At 35.8% G+C, this 24,291-nt stretch overlaps 1 protein-coding gene across 5 annotated transcripts in view; it reads left to right on the forward strand.

Annotated features, from left to right (window-relative positions):
• Window positions 1-1,070: 1,070 nt before the first annotated feature.
• LOC127983691 (nesprin-2-like) overlaps window positions 1,071-24,291 on the forward strand; it is an 83,653-nt gene continuing 60,432 nt past the window's right edge. For 3 of the 5 annotated variants that reach the window (XM_052585911.1, XM_052585912.1, XM_052585910.1), the window contains exons 1-27: window positions 1,071-1,195; window positions 4,767-4,890; window positions 9,581-9,642; window positions 10,795-10,890; window positions 11,010-11,087; window positions 11,192-11,284; window positions 12,466-12,656; window positions 12,769-12,968; window positions 13,762-13,862; window positions 14,016-14,105; window positions 14,255-14,368; window positions 14,463-14,600; window positions 15,420-15,584; window positions 15,663-15,763; window positions 15,991-16,159; window positions 16,907-17,003; window positions 17,113-17,300; window positions 17,501-17,671; window positions 18,573-18,704; window positions 18,836-18,937; window positions 19,144-19,320; window positions 19,402-19,560; window positions 19,648-20,928; window positions 21,044-21,178; window positions 22,828-23,009; window positions 23,759-23,795; window positions 24,173-24,261. In XM_052585911.1, coding sequence (XP_052441871.1) covers window positions 4,803-4,890; window positions 9,581-9,642; window positions 10,795-10,890; window positions 11,010-11,087; window positions 11,192-11,284; window positions 12,466-12,656; window positions 12,769-12,968; window positions 13,762-13,862; window positions 14,016-14,105; window positions 14,255-14,368; window positions 14,463-14,600; window positions 15,420-15,584; window positions 15,663-15,763; window positions 15,991-16,159; window positions 16,907-17,003; window positions 17,113-17,300; window positions 17,501-17,671; window positions 18,573-18,704; window positions 18,836-18,937; window positions 19,144-19,320; window positions 19,402-19,560; window positions 19,648-20,928; window positions 21,044-21,178; window positions 22,828-23,009; window positions 23,759-23,795; window positions 24,173-24,261 — 4,436 coding nt within the window. In that variant the 5' untranslated portion in view covers window positions 1,071-1,195; window positions 4,767-4,802. The remainder of the gene's footprint in view (window positions 1,196-4,766; window positions 4,891-9,580; window positions 9,643-10,794; window positions 10,891-11,009; window positions 11,088-11,191; window positions 11,285-12,465; window positions 12,657-12,768; window positions 12,969-13,761; window positions 13,863-14,015; window positions 14,106-14,254; window positions 14,369-14,462; window positions 14,601-15,419; window positions 15,585-15,662; window positions 15,764-15,990; window positions 16,160-16,906; window positions 17,004-17,112; window positions 17,301-17,500; window positions 17,672-18,572; window positions 18,705-18,835; window positions 18,938-19,143; window positions 19,321-19,401; window positions 19,561-19,647; window positions 20,929-21,043; window positions 21,179-22,827; window positions 23,010-23,758; window positions 23,796-24,172; window positions 24,262-24,291) is intronic. The other 2 variants (XM_052585914.1, XM_052585913.1) reach the window with 1 other exon arrangement.

Here is a 24,291-nt window from a genome sequence, read left to right on the forward strand (position 1 = left end):
TTTATTATATTATTTAAAAGCCCTAACTGAGACTTGTTATAGAACTTGTATATCATTGCTCTTTTGTTGATTTTGATTGCTTCCATTGTCCTCATTTGGATAAAAGCGTCTGTAAATGACTAAATGTAAATCTAAATAAATTCCACAAGTGAGAGTTTCCATGTAGTTTTCAACAATAGGTAATAAACATTTGTAAAAAAAAATAAAATAAAAATAATAATAATAATAATAATAATAAAAATAATAAATAATAATAACATAAATAATAACAATTATACATTTTTAATGACACACTTTAAAATGTGTGTATACCCTATAAAACGAAAGATTATAAATGTTTACTGGATATCAAATATAAAATGTGTTTCATTCACATTGACCGGTCATAAATGCGTCGGACAACAGGGGGCAGTGCCTCTTTCTTTGTTTCCAACTATAGTTTCCACAAGCATGGCATGCATAGCGAGCTATAATACAAGCTTAATAAATTGAAAATATATTTTTTCACTTTATCAAAAAATAACATAAAATAAAAATATCACAAAAATTATTCGTTATTTCAATACCTCTTCTTCTCCTCGGCTTTCTCCAGTTCACTCCCATATTTACACACGCAGGCACGCCAGCAAACAGTCAACAGCTTTTTGAAACGGATCAGCGGAGGAACCCACAGTGGTTTAACAACAGACTGGCACTGCATTTAATCAGTGATTAATTAAGACTGTCTCATGTTGCCAGTTCTCAGATGTACTGTACAAATAATGAAAAGCACATTAGTACATCCCTCAATGTCGCGAATTAATGGCTCTCTTGAACCAGTTCCTTATAAATGATTCATTATTACCATTTCCTTTTAAGATGTGACATGAAATTATGAACAAACAACACACATACAAAACGGCAGTGCTAACATTTAAAGAACAGAACACACAAAATGTCACACATTCAAAGTGATGGTTCAAACGATTCATCTTTTTGAACCAGTTCGAGCGAATCGATTCTTTTAATTCAAACGTCCTGGAGCTCAGAAAGGTGTGTTCTACTTCAAGTTTACGCGAATTGAAGGCGGAGTTAAAACACTTCAAACAAACCATTGCCGCGACGTCTCCACTTTCAATGCTTCCAAAGGTGCAGTTTGGGAAATAATTGAGAGGAGTTGTCAGCAGCCTGAGACAGCAAACCGCGTTCATTCATTGTGAGTTTGTAAAACTTTTTGAATTAAATGACTGGTTTCTGTCGAGCGTCGTATGCAGTAAAATTGACCACAACATCAGTTCATTAACTTTGCACATCTCATATTTTGTATAGTTAGTTGTTTTTAAAGAATAAGTATTTGATGAAAACTAGTTAGATCATTTACACTCTGTGTGGCTGTAGTGCGAGAGAGCTGACTTGTATTTACGTGAGTGAAGGTTATTAAACCGTAAAAGGTTAATCGAAAGTAATTTATTAAATTAATTTATTAAAGTATGCATTGGCATCAGTTTCTACACTAATGGTACTTTTAAGCTTTTAATTTTGATGTGCCTTTCTGCTCGTGCTCATTTATTTCACACTGAATTAATAAAACTATTTATAAAGCAGTTTAGTTCTGATAGGCTATTTGAGCGTTTGATCATTTAAACAAGAAAAGTGACACATAAAAGCTTTAAATAAAATATAACAAAAAAAGAGAAGTGACACATAATGGAAGTTTAGGAGTTCGTTTTTCTTATTTCTTCTGTGCAAATGAACAGCTCAAGTGCAAAGATCTAAGATGAACAGATGGTACCAAACACACCAGGTTTGGCCACCCACCCAATGTCCTGTGTTTTCTTATTTTTGCTTGGGCATGAGTTAAACAGCACTGTCTTTATGTTCAAGTAATATGATTCTTTCTAACTGATTATCAATGGCATCCCCACCCATGCCTGTATCACACCACACCTAACAGGTCCTTTCAGAAGGAGGCTTTGTCTGGTCTTGCTGTTCCTCTAATTAGTGAGATGTTTTGGTCCTCAGTCATTATTGTTATGTAATAGATGTGTTTGGAGTGTGCAAAAGACTAGAATTTTGATTTGAAATATGGATTTGTTTTTGCATGATGACCCTAAAATGTGTTCGTGTAGTTTTGTGAAACTGAGTGTCACATTGAGTAACTGTGTGTGTCCTTGCAATAATAATAACACCACAGGCGGTGTCACCTGATACAGTGGAGCAGTGAGAATGAGGATGTGTATGTCATCTCATGACACTGTGCATTATGAGTTGCATTTATGAGACCCCAAATACAGCTGTGCTGTAATGTCACTCATGTAAAGGGTCATTTATGTAATTAACATCATAGCTTTGGTTTGACTGAACTTAAGTACTTTTATTTCGTGAAAGCCTGTCAAGAACATTTCTAGGTGATTTTTCACTCAAAAATCAAAAGTAAAACAAACAACAAGAAATTGTTTTAGGACTGATGCATTTAATTTATTATTGTTTAATTTTATTATTTTACACGTGAATGTGTGTGTAATATCTTTTATTTCCTTTAATTTGAGCTAAAACGGTTTAGTTTCTTTAAATGCAGATCCCCAGATTCACTTGTCCGTTGTTTAATCTTCGTGTCAGTTAATAGGTATGTGGTTTGGATTGCAGAAACAATACAGGTGCAGTCTTTGTCTCAAATGCTTATTTAAGGGTATTATGGTAAATGAAGATGAAGTTTACACATATACACAATGCATAGTGCAAGTATTAACTGACACAGACTGCTTTTTGCATGTCATCAATCTATCCTATTAATAGCATCAGATGCCACTCTGGTCTCTCCATCTTTCATGCCCTTTCTCTTACTCGTCTGTCAGTCAATCTCTGCACGTATGTGGAAAAAAGTACATGGACAGCTGGTAACAATGTCTGTTTATTCCCAGTGCTGTATTTGCCCTTTTGATGTCAGTATTGGCAGCAGCAAGTGAAGCTGCTGTTCTCTGACTGTTTCAGATGGTGAGTCTGAATCTCACCCAGAAACAACAGGTGTGTGTGTGTGTGTGTGTGTGTGTGTGTGTGTGTGCTGAATGAGTGTGACTGTATTCTGGAAGAATCAGGAGTGATTCAAGCAGTGCCCTCTAATGACCATTTAGTAATTTTCACATTTAATAACAAGGTCGAGTGTTCAGAGAAGAGTCCTTGACGGTGCCACTGCCTGTTATACTTTCAAGTAACTTGTTCAAGAGTTCATATGAACTTGCATTTGTGTTGATATTAGCATGTATATGTGCAAGAACAGCTTTTTTGAGACATATTAATAAGCTTTTCAGAAGTAAAAAAAACGAAACTGTAAGTCTACCTGTTTGGTCTCTAAAAAACAGAACAAGGTTACAAAATGTGCGTTTAACAGGAAACAACAATACAGGTAAGGCAGCTTGAATTTTTTTATATGGTGTTTGCATACATATGGTTTATTTGACAACCAAAAATTTGTTATAAATATACTTGATTTAACTTTTTTCTTTTTTTTAGAACAACATAATAATAGATGATAAATATAAATGTAATTGCGCATATTTATTTATATATATATATATATATATATATATATATATATATATATATATATAATATGTGTGTGTGTGTGTGTGTGTGTATGTCTGTCTTTTTGTCAATAATAATAATAATAATAATAGTGAATATTAGATTTATATTTACATTTTCATTTTATTATTATTGTGAACAATAAATTGATATAAATATAATATTTATTACATTTAATATCGTGTTCATAATACTTATTGTCAATAACAACAACAATGTTAATAATTATTGTTTCATTTTAAGTTATTATCACAGTAAAGAACAAAAATTCGAAATATAATGTAATAAATAATATTAACAACAATAATAATAATTATCATCATGTTGTTATTAGTCAAACAGGGAAGGTCACAATTAAAATAATTTAAATCTAATCACAATTAAAATACCATTTGAGTGTATTAAATGGTAAATGGACTGCATTTATATAGTGCTTTAAAAAGACCCCATGGTCATCCAAAGCGCTTTACAAATTGCCTCACATTCACCCATCCACTTACTCATTCACACACCGATGGTGAGTGTATTAAGCTTATAACCAGTCCTGAATATACATTAGTCAGTGTAACATTTTCAGTAATGATAATGATTATATTAAGTCATAAACCCTCAGGCTGCCTGTGTTTCTGTGTTCTTATGTCCATTTATTATGCACTTCCCTTTGAATCGTACTTCCTTCTCGATTCACTTAGTAACTTACTGTTCTGTATTCATTTATGAGACTTTGTTGGTGTTGTGTGTGGGTTTGGAATATGATTAGCCTAATCTCCCCAGGACACTTCCTTCTTTGCTTTCCTTCTTCAAAATTGGTACTTTACGCTGATGTTGTTTATCTGTTCATGGGCCCTTTCTCCCCCAAACTAATTTTAATCGATCCATAACAAAAGAATGGGTCAACCTTTGTGCCCAATGAAACTTTAATGCTGTCTTGGCACTTGTAATATTTGCTAACTGATGCTGAATCAGTCATGTGAAGTTGTTTTCATTGCGCAGTCTCCTGATCAATATCAAAACGGGCAACAATACAAGTTCACCCTTTTTTTTCTTTTTTTTTTTTTACTTTATCAGTGTGACTCCATGAGCACAGGAGGTTGAAATGTAAAATGTTTTGCTTACTGATTTAGAAATAGTTTTTAGAAGTGTGCTGTTTATGATTACAATAATTAATAACTATTTTTATTTATTTATTTTTTTCCTAATTTTAGTGGGAATGAGTGTGTGAGAGTGTCGAAGCAGCAGTAATGGCATCAGGGGGAGAAAGCAGCGCTCCTGCAGAGGACGAGGGGGGTGTCCCACTGGACATTGATGATGTACACTTACTCTTACAAGGTCAGTCTTCTCTTCTTATTAGCTTTTGGTCTTTTTTTTTTTTTTTTTACCTGCTTCAAAAAGAAGAATGGACTTCATTCGATAAGTCTTAAGTGGTAATTTATTAAATGTCACACTTTTGTGATCAAATTTTATATACCATAGGAAATAGGAGACTTACAGTATACGTCAAAAAGATTCAAATCAGAAAGAATCTTTTATGAAGTTTTTTTTTATGCTCAATGCTGTATCTATTTGATTCAATATACAGTAATTTTTTTATTTTTTTATTTTGTGAAATAATATACTTTAATTTATTCCTGTGAAGCATCATTACTCTAGTATTCAGTTTCATATGATCCTTCAGAAATCATTCTAATATGCTGATTTCTATTTAATATTCGAAACTCTTGTGCTGCTGAATATAAAAAAAAATTAAATAAAAAGTTAAAATGAACAGTCTTTATGGAGTAATGGTTGCGTCACAGAAATAAATTATTTTAACGTATATTAAAATAGGAAACCTATATTACAAATTGAAATGATATTTCACAATATTACTGTTTCCTTTCTGTATTTTGATCAAATAAATATAGCCTTGATGAACATAAGACTCCATTAAAAGACATTAAACATCTTACCGGTCCCAAATTAGTGTTTGGCAGTGTTTATATTAAACTTTGACAAACTTTAGTTCTAGAGTTATTGCAAACAAAGTGGATGCATTGATCATGACCTTATTTTCTTGAAACTTGCATCTTTATTGGAGTTTTATAATAATAATAAAAAAAATAAAATAATTATATATATATTTAAAACCTACATCAAATGAGGCCAAGGAGGAGGTATCTAGTACATTGAAACAAAAATAAGTCAAATTGTGATCTTCGGAAACACTAATTAATAATAAACCATACATATACAGTACTTCTACCATCTTTTGTGCAAGATTACCAGTACCCAATCCGTAGAATCTCACAAACTTAACACACAGTGTACAGTTATATTGGGAGGAACAGTTATGCAGTCTGAAGGGCCAGAAAATTCGACCATTTTCTCCATTTATCTTTCTCTTAACCTTATAGTGTGGGTTAATTTTTCCATTATAAAAATGTTTTGAATTATATTTGTCCATTGCTGTTGATCTGGGATGTTCGATTTGAGCCAAAATCTATTAATAACCTTTCGGGTCGCAGATAACAAAATCTTGGATAAATAAAGATCCTCCTTCGGCACATTTTCTGTGATGTTTCCAAGAAACATAACTTTACAATCCTTCGGGGTCATGTATCCCAGCACCTTCTGTAATGTATTGTTAACAATAGTCCAAAAAGGACATGTCCAGATGTGAGCGTGGTTTGCGTCCCTACTACCACTGCCCTTCCAACAGTCTTGAGGTATCCCAAGTTGTTTACTCTTCAAATAAGGAGTGATGAAAAACCTTATAAAACATTTCCAATTAAATTATCCCCACTGTTGGGAGTTGGTGGAGGTCTGGAGTAGACGGCATGTTTGGTACCATTCCTCCTCTGTGACGTCAATCTTTAATTCAGACTCCCATTTTGCTTTTACATAGAGTGTAGTGTTTTTCAAGTTCTCCATCAGACTCCAATAGAGTTTAGACACAATCTTATTAGTCTTTTGTTGATAAGCGCCACACATTATTTCAATAAGAGGTTTTACCACCTTAATGTCTTTGCAGTATTAATTTCTCATTTGTAAGTATCTGAATAGGTCATGGTTATTTAGATGAAAACTATCCTTTAGCTTCCAAAAACTCTTCATCTTGTTATTTTTAATAGCTATGCAGAAAGCTGTCAGGCCCCTGTTCATCCAATCCTTAAAAGTAAATCTATTGGCTTAAATCTATTGTCCAGTGTGATCCATCTTGGTATTTTTTGATCATTTTAAAGTTTCAATTGCTTAATCAAAGAGAACCAAAGAGAAACCATTAACTAAAGGATTCAGACCCTTCCTTAGAGTCATCTAGGCCTTCCTCCCCCAACAGGGTTTGAACATTATAATCTGGTACAAAAGTCCAATATCTTTCCATCGTGCAATATAAGAGTTATCACACCAAAGGCACAAAGGTCATTGTTGTGCAGCTTGAAAGTACAGTTTTCAGTTTGGCAAAGCCATTCCACCTTTCTCTTTTGGCAGATGTAAAGTAGAGAGATGTATTTTGGGGTGTTTCTCACCCCCCATATGTTAGAGACCCATTCACTTTGATTTTGGCGGTCAGCTGTTGATAAATTGCCCTAATAATTTATATTGAGCCTTGATTGAATCCAAATCTTTCCAGCATCTGGTACAGGAATTCCCACCCCACTCTGTCAAATGCCTTTTCAGCATCCAAACTTATAAGAGCTGCACTTGATTTATCTCTATTAATTTTTCAGAGTATGTGTAAAGTTCTTCTAATATTGTCTTGTGTTTGTCTAGCTGGAATGAACCCACACTGATCCTCATCAATCAATCAATTCTCTGAAAAGATTCCAGGCTTTTAGCGATAATTGAAGTATACAATTTTTAGTCCACGTTCAAAATGGAAATGGGTCTGTAATTAACACAAAAAAAGTGAAATGAAAAAGTGACACTCTTACTGGTCAAAAATGTCCATGAACAGCCATGATTTAAACATTTTTTTTGAAAAGCTTATGAGGTTTAATATAAAATTATACTTCGACTATATTCAATTAAATGCACTTTATTTAACTTTAAAGGTAAAGAAATAATTAGAAATGAGTGAGTCGTTGTTTGAAGGGATCCACTTGTGTCTTTTGATTTGGGTCTTTTGTTTGTCGTTTTATTTGTTCTGCAGTCTCTTTCTCATTTGTCTCCTCTTTTGGAAGTTAAGGGCGGTTTCCAGACGGCGAGTAGGAATCGTAAACCGTTGACTCAACACGTTTTCAAACAAAAACATGTTTTGGGAGGGTGTGCTAGACGTTTATCGTAAAAGTAACTTGTATTCCTTTTTCTAGAACCTGTTCATCGCCCAACCTGAGTAAACATGATCTTAAGTACACAGTTACTTTAACATGTCAACTTTATAGTTATAGTGTAATTTCTGCACCATCGAACAATTAGCAAAAATAATGCATGTTTTCCCAAACACCCTCCATATCTGTTATTGGTCGGCCAAACAGATATCCACCTTGTGAGGGCAATAAGCTTGTATAATTTCTTCTGTGATGTATTATTCATTTATCTGAATGATTATTCATTTACCAGCTTTCTTCACTTCAGCTGCACAGTAAATCCCCTTGAAGAGCTTTGAAGTTGTTGGTGTCTCTTCTTTCATTTTCTCTATGTCATGTGTCTCAGCGTTCCTGTCAGTTTAAACCATCGCTGTGTGCGCTGGACTCGCTTCAGACAGTCTTTACGGTTGCCAGGCAGCCAAATGTTTGCTGTGACGACAGGACGGTCTTAAAGAGAGACGGCTTGTCTGAAGTCATGTTTGAGTGACATCACATGTTTGTCTTTTGTGCAATGATGACACTTCTGTCATCTGGAGAAAGATTTGCACATGTTACTTTTAACAAGTAAGCTGTTGAAGTAACTCAATTTTATGAATAATAGAGTTCTGTGTTGATATTTTTATAATTATAATATTTTTTTTTAAAGCTAGTACATTCAAGAGCATGTTTAGTAGCACCAATATTATTTTAGCCTTTATTCATTTTTAATTAGTTAAATTGTTTTTTTTTTTTCCATTTTTTTTTTTTTTTTAGATTTACTAATTTTGTTGTGATTTAATTCAATTGAATTATTTTGATATTTTTGTAATTTTCATTTCAGTTTGAGTTATTTTAGTACAGTAAAATGAGAAATGTTGCCTTGGCAAATAACTTAAATAATTAGAATGTTATATTTTATTTAGTTCCAGTAATTTTTTTAGCTTTAATAACTTTAACTATAATTTGTAACTATAACAACCAACACCAAAACATACATATATATATATATATATATATATATATATATATATTTAATTAAAAAAAAGCATTTGTTTTTAATCATTAAAAATCCTAAATCTTTCCATATTTTTCAACTCCATTGTTAATTTAAACATATGGATTTATATTGCTGTATGTCATGGGCGAACATGCGTTTTGTTGCTGTGCTAACAGGATGTCCGTTGTTTTATGGGCCAGCGCTTAGATCAAGATGAATTACTGACTTAGGATCTGGTTGGCTCTTGTCCCATGAAACGAAATGAACATCTCCAATTGAGGGAAAGGCCCAGTCTCCCTTTTATAGCATGGGAAGAAGTTTAAATTAAATATAACTGTGATGGGATGGGATGCTGGTTAAGCCAACTGAGCATCTGCATTGGCGTTCAGGGACACACTAAATGAGGGAAACTTTCATGAAGCAATGAAAGAATATGGTGTCTTTCAAAACCTTGTTTGAGGTGGAGGCCATTGGCGGCTCAGAGATGGGTAAGTCGAGCCAGGTTTCCAGTGGTCATGCCATGTTCTCGGCTTATAAATAGTTATGTATGAAGACATGCTGTGTTTTTGATCTGCTATAAACCAGAAAGCCCCAAAGCTGTTCTCTGGCAAGATGTGTACATTCTTTTGCATAGATGTATTCTCATTGTGCTCATACTGCTTCCTACACTTAGGCCTACATACACTTATCCTTTTTCTTTTTACTGCGTTTGCTCCAGGAATAAATCCTATCTGATGTAATATTATTTTATTAACAGTGGAACAGGAACAGATTCAGAAGAGGACATTCACAAACTGGATCAATGCACAGCTCTCCAAGGTAAACCCAAGAACAACTCATAACTTACTGTAATGACTCGAACTATGTAGTCTAGAAGAGTTAGGAGTAACTAAATCGCTGACTCACTGGTCATCAAGGAAGGTCTTTTCTGCTCTGTCTGTATTTGAGCAGTGTATATGGCAAGTAGCTTGATTTATTTATAGGCAGCGGTGCACTTCAGCGGCTTGTAACATGAGCGCTCTTAAACCCCCTGCAAGTGATAACCTGTGTAGAGCTGTGTTGCATCATTTTACATCAGATTAACCCTTTGATGAATCAATTACTTTTTTAAAAATCACAAAATATCAATATTCATTTCCAAACTACTTTTATTTTGAGAGACATTTGTCACATCAGTCTACTCCAAAAGAAGATTGTAATAAATATTCCAAATGTACTTTGTGCATCACCACTGTTGTTAGTCAATTTGCATGTGCATTTATAAATTAAAACGAAACATCATATGAAAAGAAGTCGTAGTGAATGAATTATGATTTAAATATCCACCGTTTGCAATTAAAATGGATTTCAATAAAAATGCTTAAAATAAATAGAATTTAATTGTTTTTTTAATAGAACAGTTTCTTTAAACTTTCGATAAATATTATAAAGGTTTGTGTATCTGTATGTGCTTTTTGTTGAGTGTCATATATGATAAATAAGGTTTTATGGCTTTTAAAGGAATAGTTGACCCAAAAATGAAAATAGTCATCATTTACTCACCCTCATGTCGTTTTAAACCTGTAAGAGCTTCTTTCTCATGTCAAACATCAAAGAAGATATTTTGAAGAATACTGGTAATCAAACAGTTGATGGTCCCCATTGACTTAGTAGTACTACTTTCCCTACTGTGGAAAACAATGGGGACCAACAACTCTTTGGTTCTTCAAAATGTCTATGTGATCAACATAAGAAAGAAATGTTTAGATGTTTGGAACGACATGCGGGTGAGTAAATGGTTAAGGTTAATATAATAATAATAATAATAATAATAATAATAATAATAATAATAATAATAATAATAAGCTAATAATAATATATATATAGCCATGCTTTGTTTATTTGTACTTCTGCCAGCATAGCTTGACATCAGGAACGCTCCGTGTATTGTCTTTAACACGTTCAGAGAGAAAACTGATGTGTGTTTTTCAGAGGAGCCATCCAGCTGTTGTCCAGGATCTGTTCTCAGATCTCGGAGATGGGACTCGACTGCTTGACCTACTGGAGGTGATGAGTGGCCAGCGCATGGTGAGTGCTGAATACCACTGAGATTCACAGAGATTCAACTAAAGCTGTATTTGTTTACACTGAACCATTGAAATGTTTAGAAATGTTGCTTACAGTAGAGTTTGTCTGTTTCTCTGTAGAAGCGCGAGCGGGGTCGTGGTGTGTTTCAGCACAGAGGCAACATCGAGACCGCTTTGAACTTCTTGAAGAATAAATCCGTAAGAGTTTTTGTGATTCTCACAAGACTGATGATGATTTTCCGTCTGTTAGGATATTAACATTTATATACAAATGACATAAACAACTGTTTACGTTCTCTCAGATCAAGCTGGTGAACATAAACATCCCAGACATCATAGAGGGGAAACCTTCCATCATTCTGGGCTTGATATGGACCATCATTCTGCACTGTCATGTGAGTATGGCCCTGTTTACACTCGTGCGTTTTCATTTTAAAAAGCAGAACTTTTGATACGGTTATGCCTGTTGTTTACACTACTCAGGCATTTTCCACGTTCGAAAACAGAGGCTTTTGAAAATACTGCTGACCCCGTTTTAGTTTGAAAACTCTGGGGTTGCGTTTCAATGTAAACGGACCAAAACTGAGACTTTCAAAAAACGATGGCGTGGCTGCCCACGTGATCTCTGCGTATCCTTGATTACCGTGTAATCATATCATGTCTCTGTCGATTGTGTCGCTGTATTTGTATTTTCGGTTATTTAGTGTAGACGGAGATTGTTTCTGAAATGCCAGTGTAAACAGATAGTTTTAATTTTAAAACGCTGTTTTAAAACAAAAACGCACTGGTGTAAACGGAGCCTATAACACATTAAGACGCCATGGGCCAGTTGCATAAACTTGGCCTCTATGTTGCCTTAAGAACTAGTCTGACAAACTGAGTTCAAGGAAAAAAATAGCTGACTCACTTTTAAGACTGGCATAACCTTTTATGCAACCAGCCCCATGTTTTTTTTTTTTTTTTTTTTACAAAAACTAGCAGATCTTATACAGTATATTTACATCGTTCTTTGCCTTGAGCCGTTTTTTTTTTTCGTTGTCTACTTCAAGACCTTTAGCCTTTTAGCTCAGAGTGGGCCTGTACTTTTTTGAGATGTGAGACTCTTTTATTTCTTCCAGAAGAGAAAGGAATATCAAAATAACAATGCACACAGAAGGCGTATAGTATTACAGAAGATTATTTCATCAGAGAACATGTTGAATGAGTTCAGTGGTTTAGTCATATAAGTTTACAGTATGAAAAAAGATATGCTAAAATGTATGCCGTTATTACTTTCAAAAGTTTGGGGTCAGATTGAATGTTTGATTTGATTTGATTTATATTTATATTGTTTTTGAAAGAAGCACATTTATGTTCCCAAAGACTACATTCTTTTTTTTAATGAATACAGTAAAAATTTTATTCTTTAAAATATATATATATATATTCAAAAAAAAAATTGATTGCAGTGTTTAGATATATATAGATAGTTAGATATAATATGATATATGTACAGTATATAAACTTTGTATGTCCATTTGTGAATGTATGAACTGATATCTGTATTAAACATGCTCACTTCTCCTCATTACAACAGATAGAGGAGCTGGCCAACACTCTCTCTTATGGATCCCGTTCATCCTCCCTGGACTCTCTGTCCAGTCTGGACTCTGTTCCTGGATCTCCAGGCAGTAGTCCTGTTCCTCGAGGAGCATCACCGCTCCACAATCGCTTCCGTCTGTCTGCTAAGAAGACTTTGCTGCTGTGGGTTCGGGAACAGTGCCAGAAGTGAGCTAATCTAGCTAATGCTTTCATGCACTGTAAATGTTTGGTCAAACGGTTAAGTCTGTTTAATTTCCACACCAGCTGTTCCTCTAAAATGATTGTTTTCTTTCTCTAGAGCTGGTTGCTCAGCCAGTGTGAGGGACTTTAAGTCCAGCTGGAGGACTGGTGAGGTGTTTCTGGCCATCCTCTGCTCCCTTAGACCTGATCTGGTGGACCTCTCTCAAGTCCAGACCAGCAGCCACCGGGAAAACCTGGAGAGGGCATTTCACCTCGCTGAGAAGGAGCTCGGAATTCCCAGACTGCTCGAGCCAGAAGGTAAAAGCTTTTAGCAGCATCATCCATTATTCGTTATTTATTCATAGCGTTAATTTTTAACAAAGAAGTAAAAACGGTTAACTCTACTACAGTGTATCTTAACTTGTTGGGCCTCAGCAAACATCCAAGGTGGCCTTAAGATGATTAAATATTTAAAATACAACTACAAAACAAGATCTTTCTTATCTTATTCATTTACGTCCTCAATAGCTGTCTTGGAAAATCTGGATTTATAAGGTCGCGAATTTTGAAAATGTGATTTCTAGAAAAGATGTCACTTATGGAAAAGCCATGTAAATGAATACATTTCTAAAACTACAGGCATTTTGATGATGTACAGTACATATATATTTTTTTCCTGCTAGCTAAAATATATATATTTTTCAAAGTAAATTATGAACAACTTGAAAAGTCTTGGGTCCTTGGAAATGTTAATAATCTAAAATCTAATAGTAGGTTGAAATAATAGTAGGTTGAAAAAAAAAAAGATAAATAATCAATGCGAAGTAAATACTAAATAAAATATAATATTTATCAAATAATAGTAATATATGATAAATGAGTAATTATAATGACACCATAAAAGGCCATTTAAATATATGTATATAATACTTTTATATTTATTTTTCCTACAATATAAACACGTCTCTATACATGAAAATATGCAAGAGCTTTTATATTTCACTAATGTGTTCCTTTACAAAGGGATAATGTTTTGAGTGTAGTGTACAGTGCCATGTCTTTTTCAAGATTATTGAAGGTTTATGTACATTTAAATTCTCTTTCCTCTCAGACATTGATGTCAGTAACCCTGATGAGAAGTCTATCATGACATACATTGCTCAGTTCCTGCAGTACTCCAATGATCTGCCCGTAGCTGATGATGATTTTGAGGTAAGACCATCTCCAGCTGAACCCATCTAGATCTCTGCTTTTGTTTCTCTGCCTTTTTAATTCATTCGTTTCTCTTTCTAACCCCGTTCCCTCATATGGCTCTTCAACTTTGCTTTCTCCTACTCTCTGTCGCTCCCTCCTGGCTGGATGCAGCTTCAAACTCCGCTCTTTCCCACAAGCCTTTCTCCTGTCAACCTCCCTACATACTTCACTCCTGCTGTGCTGGCCTCACCAATCCACAAGGTACAGACGTCACAGAGCGCTTGTGAATTCCTCCACAGTTTTCCTCTGGCAAAATATCATTCCAGCATCAGCCTCTACTTGTTTTAACATGCTTTCTGATTTAACAATCGATCTCGAATTTGGTTCTATGTTTCCTGCCCTGCCCTTAGGCTTCACCCAGTCAGAAAGCCAGAGAGATGAAATGCTGGCTAGAGCGAGCCTATCAGGAGTTACTGGAGGCGTGGAATTCCACAGAGGGGAAGGGATATGCAGAGAGGTATCAGGTATGCTGAATGTAAAATGGTAAATTATCACCGCCTAACATGGAACATGCATCTTATGACAAGCCCTGAATGTGTGTCTATGTTTTTATCCAAGGCATTTCAGAACTTTGTGGGGACTTATTATGACCAACGGCGTCCAGTTATTCCACTTCTCAGTGCAATGAGACGCTGCACTAAACCAAGTGAGGAGCAGATGGCACTGAGAAAAGCATGGGACACCATGGAGGAGAGGGTGAATTCTGCTTATTAAATATGTCACCAAATACTGATTGAAATTAGGCAGTTCTTATAGTCTTTCCATATAGAAATTCCAAACAAATTACACCAATTAGGGATGCATGATAAATATTGTCCAATATTTAATGCGCATCTTGTCTGTAAAGCCGGTTCTAATTTCACATGGAGCAGCATTAACTATCAGATTATATTTACAAGATGCGCATTCAATATCTGATGATATTTATCGTGCATCCCTAACACCAATATCGTTTTTAACCTGTCATAGAAAAACTTTATATCAGGATAATTTCTTTTTTTTTTTTTTTTTTTACATAACGAACCAAGAAACAACCTTATAGCACTAATAGATCCAACTATTATTTGCTTTAAAAGCCATAAATATAAATAAACTTAACAATCTAAATAAATAATTCACCTATACTTAAAAAAATAATCATAATTATTCACCTACACCTAAAATCAATCAAAACATTCACCTAAAAATGTTTTTTCAACTCTAAATAAGTTAAATAAACATAACCTACAGTAGTCTAGCTTCCTAATAAACCTGACATTGCGTACTACCAATATTTTTATCTCTGAAGAAGGGTATCAGGTATGTTGAATATAGTCATAAATAAATAATGCTCATGTTGCTCCATTGTAAGTCATTTCAGATAAAAGCATCCGCTTAAATGCATAAATGCATATTTAATTCAAATAAAGATTGAAATGCAAAATTCTGTAATATGTAATTAAATTATACATATATTTCACATACTGGACTAACCAAAAACATTTATGTATTATTTGGTACACTACTTCTCCCCAGTTGCAAGAGTATAGAACAGAGCTTGATGTTGGTTTGCCAGCCCCTCTGAACACACTGGGCCGGTGGCTACAGCAAATGGAGGATGTGCTATCTGAAGACAGCGGGAACGCTGAAGATCACGCACTTGCTTCCAGAGATGCCAGACACAAGCATGACCAGCTGAAGGTCAGTGTGCAGAAACGTATTATCATGCTTTTAATGTGTATTTTTGAATTAAGTGCATATCTCTGTTTGTTTCTTTAGGTCTTGCTTGAGGACTTAAGCCAGCACTTGAACACCCTTCATCACTACCAGATCACAGATGATGAAGTGCCAGTCGAGAAGCTGGAGGAGATCAAGAGACGGTTGGAAAAACAAAATCTATTCAGTGCTTCCTGCTGAAAAGACCAGCATCTGTAGTGTTTAGAACATCAGATGCTGGTATGTCCATTAGGCATCTGAAGTAGTAACAAGACAGACCAGTTTTCTGTTCTAAGATGGTCTTTTCAGCAGGGCCATCCTTCTGTTCTCTTAATGTTGTGGTCTTCAGGAATACAGGCTCTTTGCTAATGTTCCTCATTCTCCTTGATAGTTTCACCAATGCCAGAGTGACAGCCAAGTACCACGGCATCAAGCTACAATACAGAGAGCAGATGCACCATGTTTATGACCTGCTGGGACATCTGAAGTCTAAGCTGAGCTTGTGGAGAGGGCCTTACGGCTCCCAGGAGTCTGTTCAGTCTCTGCTACAAGATTGGCACGTATGTGGCCCTATTGATCAGTCATTGCTAGTTTGCCATTGCCATATTTTTAGAAGATAAGTTTTAAGTAAAATAAAGTCTGTGGTAAACATTACTTCAAGACTTTCACAGTTTGTTCTTCAACATAAATTGCATGCAGTCCACTCTAAAAGCTAATTTAGAAAATGTTTAATGACTGCAACTACATTAGATCTTGTTTGCCTTTTTAACAGTTTGTTGACCATTTCTGCATTTAGTAAGGCATAAAGAAGTGAAGCCATGTCTAAACAGGCTTCGAACAATAAAGCATTGCACAGAAGAAATACTTTTGTTGGCCAAACCTGAAATGAACATCACACTGGTTCCCTTGACCGAAAGCCATTAGGATTTTTCCGTTGGCTTTTGGATTATTGCAGAACATAAACTCATTCTTACAAATTTGTCAGTCTTAACACATTCTGTTCACCATGATAATCTTTACAAATGAACAAAACTTTTGTCAATTGAGACCTAAATACAGTACAATACCTAGGAGAAAAAAAGCTGCAACTTTCTTTTTTAAAGATTAATAAAAAAAAAATTATATTAATTGGCTAATTTAAAAAATGAATTTACAAAATGGAAAGTTTGTGTTAGAATAGTTTGCAAGGGCATACGTATAAACACAACACGTCTATAAAAGTGGACTGTTGAGTAGTTTAATGTCTCTGACAACCTAAAAACATAAAAGGTTAAATTAATTGTAAACCATGCTTATTTGCCATTTAGGACACTGTTGACAAGCAAGGTCTGGTGTGGAAGTTGAAGGAAGCATTTAATAAGCTGAAGGACACAGCAGTCAGCTATACCAGCAAAGCAGCTCTGGGTAAGCCTATATTGTTGGCAGTTCTGTTTCTACTTTGGTTTTTATGAAAGTTAGTACTTTTCCTGTAACTTTTATCTGATTTACCCTTTCTCCTTTGTTTGTTTTCCAGCCGACGACTCACCTGTGGTTAACAGGCGGGTAAAAGAGGCCGATAGTGAGACGGGAGTCAGTGCAGAAGCTGCAGAAGCAGTAAGATCCATCATGGAACGTGTTCTGGCTGCATGGGAGTCCTACAAAGACTGCCTGTATCTATTACAGGTCTGGCTGGGCCAGGAGAAACAGTCAGAGGCTCAAGAGGTGCTATTAAGTGTTCGCCATTAAAACACACAACACAAATTATACAGTCACCCAAAAAGTGTTTGAGCACCTAAGTATGAATGTCATTTAGTTATCTTTGTCGATATCTGTGGTAAGTTCAAGTGATGAGGTGAGGGCATGATGTTTGTATGTGGTTGCTTTTTTTCAGAGGTTCAATTGTCTTGTGATCTCTTTCACAGCACAAGCATTTTTCCTCCAGCCTGAATGAGTGGAGATTGCGTCAAGCCCAGCTGAACGAGGTGGGAAACTTTCTCATTGATATGAGTGACGCCTCCACCAGCCAGTCTCTGACCGAAGAGCTCCGCAAACTTAACATGCAGTGGGCTGACTTCATAAAAAGGACCAAGTTTGTGAGTTTGTAGAGATAGAACATTAGTTTTCAGCAGGGTCCAAAATTAACACTTACCAAATGCCAAATAGCAGTTAAGAGCTTGGCCTTTTTTGAAGAAATAAAGAAACAGAAACTGCACCTTATTACTATAAATGTTAATTATAATCTGAGTGATTAAAAAAACCAAAAAAATAAAGAGAGAAAACCACAAGCAACGTCTCATAAATAGAATCTTGGTAAACATTTTCAATGGAAATTGTTCAGTCTGTCTATCTAGGATGCCTTTTATAAAACTGACATGTATAATGTCACACATAATATTTTTCACATTACACCACCAATCGCAGTATATAATTTGAGTATGAGAATAAAATATGTTTGTATTGGCAACAGAAAATGTGATGCAGGTGTTTCTCACAAAATATTCAAGGAAAAAGCTAAATACATCCCATTTTTAAAGACTGAAATAATGCAAAATAAAGTTTCCTAGCTGGTAAGAAATATTTATGGCTGGTGCATTTGCTTAGTTCATTCGCAAGTAGGTGTGGCAAAAAGTTTATTTTGGATCCTGTTTTTTTTTTTTTTTTTGTCAATTTGAACTTGTTCTACTGGATTTAATAAAGAGTTTTGTCTTTTAAAATGTCAAGACCCAGCCTTTTTCGATTTTGTCTGCAAGTTGCATAACTTGTAACTACTATTTTTCACTTTCTTTGAGTAATACACTGTGTAGTCCATTGTGTTTCAAACCACAGAAGCATTCTATTTCTACATATTTGCTTACTGTTCATCAAAGCATGTTATTGATCTTGTTTGTCTTTTAACATTCTACACCCTTGAAAAGATTGTGATTGTTGGAAAAAAAAAAGATGATCTTGTTTAACAATAAAGTGCTCATTCTGTTGTAAATGGCATGTTTTCAGGCAGTGGCCCCTCAGCCCATATCTGCAGTCCCAGGTGTCCAAGCTTCCCTGATGCAGGAAGCCAGCTGGGTGCTCAAAGAGACAGTTGTGGTGTTATCTGGACCTCTACGTATTTACAGAAAGAAACTCCAGGTATACTGATCTTTCTGGCCTAGCTGTAGTACTTCACACTCATTGTATTGTTATACTAGATGCTTCTTCATTGTTTTATATGTCTTTCTTAATGTGGTTTTTTTTTTATGCTTGTATTTTTTTTTACTCAGGGCATAACCAAGAAGATGTCTGAGTTCAAGCTGAACTCTTTGTCCCCATCTCCAGACTGCAAAGATGAAACTTTTCAGAAATTCATACAAACTCTTCCGGAGGTCAGGCAAAATTTAGGTTTAACCTATACAAACTGTAAATGTAAGGTGAAATAATTACTCCAGATAATTTCATAGAAGCGTGACATGTGGTTTGGAAAAAAAAACCCTGACCCCGCGCTGTCTACCAATGCTCTAAACACTCAGTTTCTCTAATGAGAATAATTTAACTTGGAAGTGAACTATTCTGTGGACATGTTTCTTGGCAGACACTTGAGACTTTGACGCGGGTGGATCAGGTGTGTGAGAGACTCCAGAAAGCCGCATCTCTGCTCGAGGGCAGGCTGGCTGAGCTTGAAAACTGGAGCAACGAAGCCCAAGAGGTCTGCCACCACCTAAAAGAAAGGCAGCACAGGGGCCACCAGGGCCCACATCCCAGGGCTAAAGTAAGCACAATTAACAAAGAGTAAATTTGGTTGATTAAAACAGTGCTTTCACATTGTTGTCTCTTATAATTCCCATTGCAGGCACTGATCTCCAGAGGTCTACAGTTGGAAGGACAGGTGGTGACAGAAGGTGAGGACCTGCAGGTGCTGGTGACATCGGTGCAAAAGAATTCCTCCCTTCCTTACCTCAACACAATGGCAATACAAGACCAACTGAAACGAACTGTCTCACACTGTCAGGTGAATTTCATTGCAGGCCAGTATCAGTTAAGGGATGCTCGAAATCATAATGTTGTAACTTCTCACACCCTTCTCTATGTTCGTCAGGAGGTTACTGAGATGCTCAGTTCTCATGGAGTGAAGCGTGAAGGACAGCCTGTCGGACTGCAGCCTGCTTCCAAGGTTTTTGTGCAGGCACATTGTCAGCCTGAATCCCAAACTAGAATCATTCAGCACCATCAGGATCAGACATTCTTCCAAATCAGCAAATGTTCTCTAGAGAGTCCAGTAGAACATCAAAACCAAGAACTCCATTTTTCTCAGCTGCAGCCACAATTGGAAACCACCAGTGGCATACAGCCCCAGTTTCTCCCCCAGATTCATGAAAAATCTCCAAAAGCCCAAAGCAAAACTGTATGCCAAATACAGTATGCAGAGCTCAAACAGCCTTTGATGACTTCTGTTGTTAGCAGGAACGTTCAGTTGAAACCCCAAACTGAGGTTCAACTGATCTCTGTAGACTCAAGCCTAACCAATCGCTTTGGACAATCAGACCTTCAAGCTGCCTTAGTAAACTCAAGCCAAAACAGTGGCTTTGGACCTTTACAGGTTATCTCTGTAGACCCAAACCAATCCAGTGACTTTGGGCCATCAGAGCAACAGGTTGTTTCTGCCAACTCAAGCCAAACCAGTGGTTTTAGACCATTAGACTCTTTCCAGATTATATCTGTAGACTCAGGCGAAACCCGAGGCTTTGGACCATCAGACCTTCAGGTTATCTCTTTGGACTCAAGCCAAAGCAGTGGCATTGAACATTCAAACCCTCTACAGTCTTTCTCTTCAACTGTGTCGAGCTCAAGCATGTTGCTTACATCGGTTACTATGACTCAACTAAGAATGCCAGTCACGCAGCACCTTGATTCACCATCAAATTGGCAACCACAAACCTCCTTGGTGACCCCACACCAAAGACAAAAGGTTCTGGTCAAAAGTCACAGTTTTCCAAAACCCTATGAGCCATCACAAACTCTCCCTGTTACCATGCTTGCATCCTCCCCAAGTACTTTGCCTACACCGGTAACAGTGACTCAACAAAGATCTCCAGTCGCACAGAACCTTGGTTCTACACCGAAAAGGCAACCTCAGACCTCTGTGACAACCCAACACCAAAGACAAAGGGTTCTATCCAAGAGTCGCAGCTTTCCACAGCCATCAGAGGCTCCAGGTGTTCCCCATGTCCCAATACAGAATGAGGTGTATGCCAGAGCTCAGGCTTTGGCCAGGAGCAGACTGGATAAAGCAAAACAACACCTGGATGAACACATACGGGATGTCATCACAGTGATCAGCACCAGAGACAGATCTAAAAAACAAGCCAAGAAAAAACAGGTATGGCCATTTCAGTCCAATAATTATTCAATCAAATAATGGTTTAAAACATATGGTTGGTCAAAACACATACACAGAAGCTGTTAATGACTGCTAATTTCGTTTTGTTTTATAGTCCGTGTCACGTCTTCTCAGGCCTTTAGTGTTGGAGGTGTTTCTAGAAGCTGTGAAGGGAATGGGTGATTTCTGCTCCGATGCCCATCTCAGAGACATGGACCTCCTCTCTCAGTCAGTCAGAGCCCAATGGGAGGTAAGAAAGAGGTCATGGTCCTGCTAGCTGAGCATTAGTGTGTGCTACTCTGAAGAGTAGTAAACACAAACCAAAACTGAATTGTTGTGATAGGTTTAGGCAGGGTTTGCAAATTACTCACATTTTCCTGCCATTTATGTTTTCCTGATAAGTTTTAAAGGCACATTCAATATTTCTTTATTTAGGAATAACAACCCACACCTATACATTAAAACATGTTGGCATGTATGGTCTGTTTGGACATGGTTATTATTAAATTAATGCATGAATGTGTTTTATTTAAAAATGCATGCATGTATGGCTATGTGTACTGAAATGTGATACAGTGCATGTATCTAACAATAATACATATAGAACAAAATTCAGAACAGAGCAAAACAGTTTAAAGATATCAAATTGATCTCTATAATACATAAAAAAACAGAGAAATGGATGAATTTTTAATTAAGCCTTAAAATCTGACAATGTTTTAGCTGTTCTGATATTCAGTGGAAGACTGTTCCACAATCTTTTTAGAATAGAAATAGATAGTTTGTTTATTCCTACATAGATAGAGTTGCAGTAATAAAGACGGGCAGAGATAAAGGCATGAATGACCTTTTTAAAGCCTTTGCAGGAGAGCCAAGGCTTTGCTTTTGGCAAGATTTTACAATCAAGTTGTAAAATCAAACTTAAGGGAACTATCAAATAGCACACCCAGGTTTTTTACAACTGGTTTATGGAATCAAGATAATTGCTCCAGATTGAGATTCTGAGTATCATACCCATCAGAAGGATTAAATACAGCAAACTCTGTTTTAATACATTTAAATAATAATAAAAAAAAATGGAATTGTTCACTTTCAATGGTATATATAATTTTGTGTCAGCTGCATAACAATGCAAAGAAAGTTTCCTAAAATCATGGTCCTTATGTGACTTTGTCCCAGCATTAATGATTAAATCTCAGCATCTTTTGATGGATCTACTACTGTGTGTATATAATATAACACCCTGTCCTGTTATTTCGGCAGTGTAATTCTGTGTGTGTGCAGGGAACACATTCCTTAATCTACATGCCTCTGTACGTGAACATAACTTCATTAAGTCTAAATTAGTCTCTTCTTTGCTCAGTATTGTCACGTTTACTCAATTAAATTTTTTTTTCAGTTTATGACGATTATTCCTGTCCATTAAGTCTCTGAATGTTATTAAACCTTATCCAGTAGTTTTTATTTAACCCTCAGTTTTATAATTTTATAATGGTTAAATCACCAACAGTTGATTTTGTTGTAACTTGGATCATTTATTTACTGCATGCATGTTTTGACAGATTTATATAGATGGTTACTTGTTTTCTTTTCAGCTATATCATCATATTTTGCATCCATATCTCTTATCACTACCAGTTATCCATGTTAGCAAGCCTCATTACCTGTAGTGGGAACTCCCATTAGTATAAATCTTGATGCTTATCCCCAAACCACAATTGTAATTTGTTAATTTAGTTATTTTTTTTAATTAATGAACAAATGGATATGTTGTAATATTTTTTTGTCGTAGTAAATCTATTTATTATAAAACATTTTATATGACTTATATACATAAAAATATAAATATCATTATTGTCGAAGAGTTTGAAATGAGTTTGTTTTGGGTTTAAACCTCAGGTATGTGCCACAGAAGCCGAGCGTTCAGTGCATCTGGAAGCCTTGAGAAGAATTTCAGAGATTCTGCAGGCCACAGAGAGTGTTCTTCCCAGCACCACCCATCAGAGAACCGACACAGAGAGGGCGGAGAATGTTCAATGCCACACACACTCCACAAGTGACTTTGCACCATGTCAGGATGGGTACGTAAGAAACTTGAGTGGAAATGCTGGGGTTACATAATGGAAATATCTGTTATATTAAATTAATAATATATATTCTGATACAGTATGTGTTTTAGAAATAAAATTATAAGTATATTTTTTGTTTTATTTTATGATATTTTATTATAATTGTAATGCTTCAAGACCTGTCTGTCACATGTAAAAGCATTGTTTTGTTGTTGTTGTTAAAAAAATACTTATGGTACACTACTGTTCAAAAGACTGAGGTCAATTTGTAAATTGTTTTATAGATGTAAAAATAAAGAAATTCAGGCTTTTGTTAAGCAGAAATACATAAAATTGATTTAAAGTGATAGTAAATACATGGACAATAGTGGAAAATGTATTCTCTATTTCAAATAAATGGTGTTTTAAGTAGTACACCTTTTTCTGTATTGACAATTATTATTTTTCTAGAGCACCAAATCAGTATATTTAAATAATTTCTGAAGGATTCTTTTAGAAATTAGACTAGTTATTTTAAATTGTAATAATACTTTTTTGACCAGTGAACTACCCCAAATTTCAGAGAATATTATTGCATGTCTTTTTCAAACTCTGGCTTTTATTATCGACAGACTAAATGAACTAAAGTGGTCATTTATATATTTGTGTTTACTTACAGTACATACCTCACAGTCACAGTATATACATAAACAGTGTTAGGTTTAGTATGTAGTAATTATAGTTATGTTTATCTAAATGTCTGTGGTACTGTCTGTTCACAGCAGGGGGGTAGCAGACCTGAGCCGTGTCCACTCACAGGTACACGTGATCATGTGCTGTGTTTTATCTCTTTTTGATCAGTGCAGTATACTTTTTCATTATTCTTTCTCAGTCTCTCACACCAGTTTGACTTTACACTGGCAGGTACTTTACTTGAGCATCTGTGAGCTCTATACCTGCCCAGTGTTAACATGGCATGTTTTCTTGGCATGGTCAAGATTGCTTGTAGCCAAACATGGAGATAAACCTTGTGAGAACTTCTCAGCTCTGATTGGATGTTGCTGACCTTCTTAAGCACGTGGACAGCTCAGAGGAGTTAATCTGCTGAGATTGGCTAGGGCTGCTGAAGAGCGTATTCCCTTGTTCTGGGGTCGTTTGAGCCCTTGTAATGACGCTGTGGTCCTTCTCTCTCATAGGCTGTTGTCCAGACCAACATCGTGGAGATAAAACAGATACCAGAGAGGACCGTCATCCATCCCTGTTCAGCACAGGAAACTCCGAGCGGGTAAACATTTTAGATACAATTTACTTTCAA

This window comes from Carassius gibelio, chromosome B20 (genome assembly GCF_023724105.1).
Source record: "Carassius gibelio isolate Cgi1373 ecotype wild population from Czech Republic chromosome B20, carGib1.2-hapl.c, whole genome shotgun sequence".
NCBI classification, from domain to species: Eukaryota; Metazoa; Chordata; class Actinopteri; order Cypriniformes; family Cyprinidae; genus Carassius; species Carassius gibelio.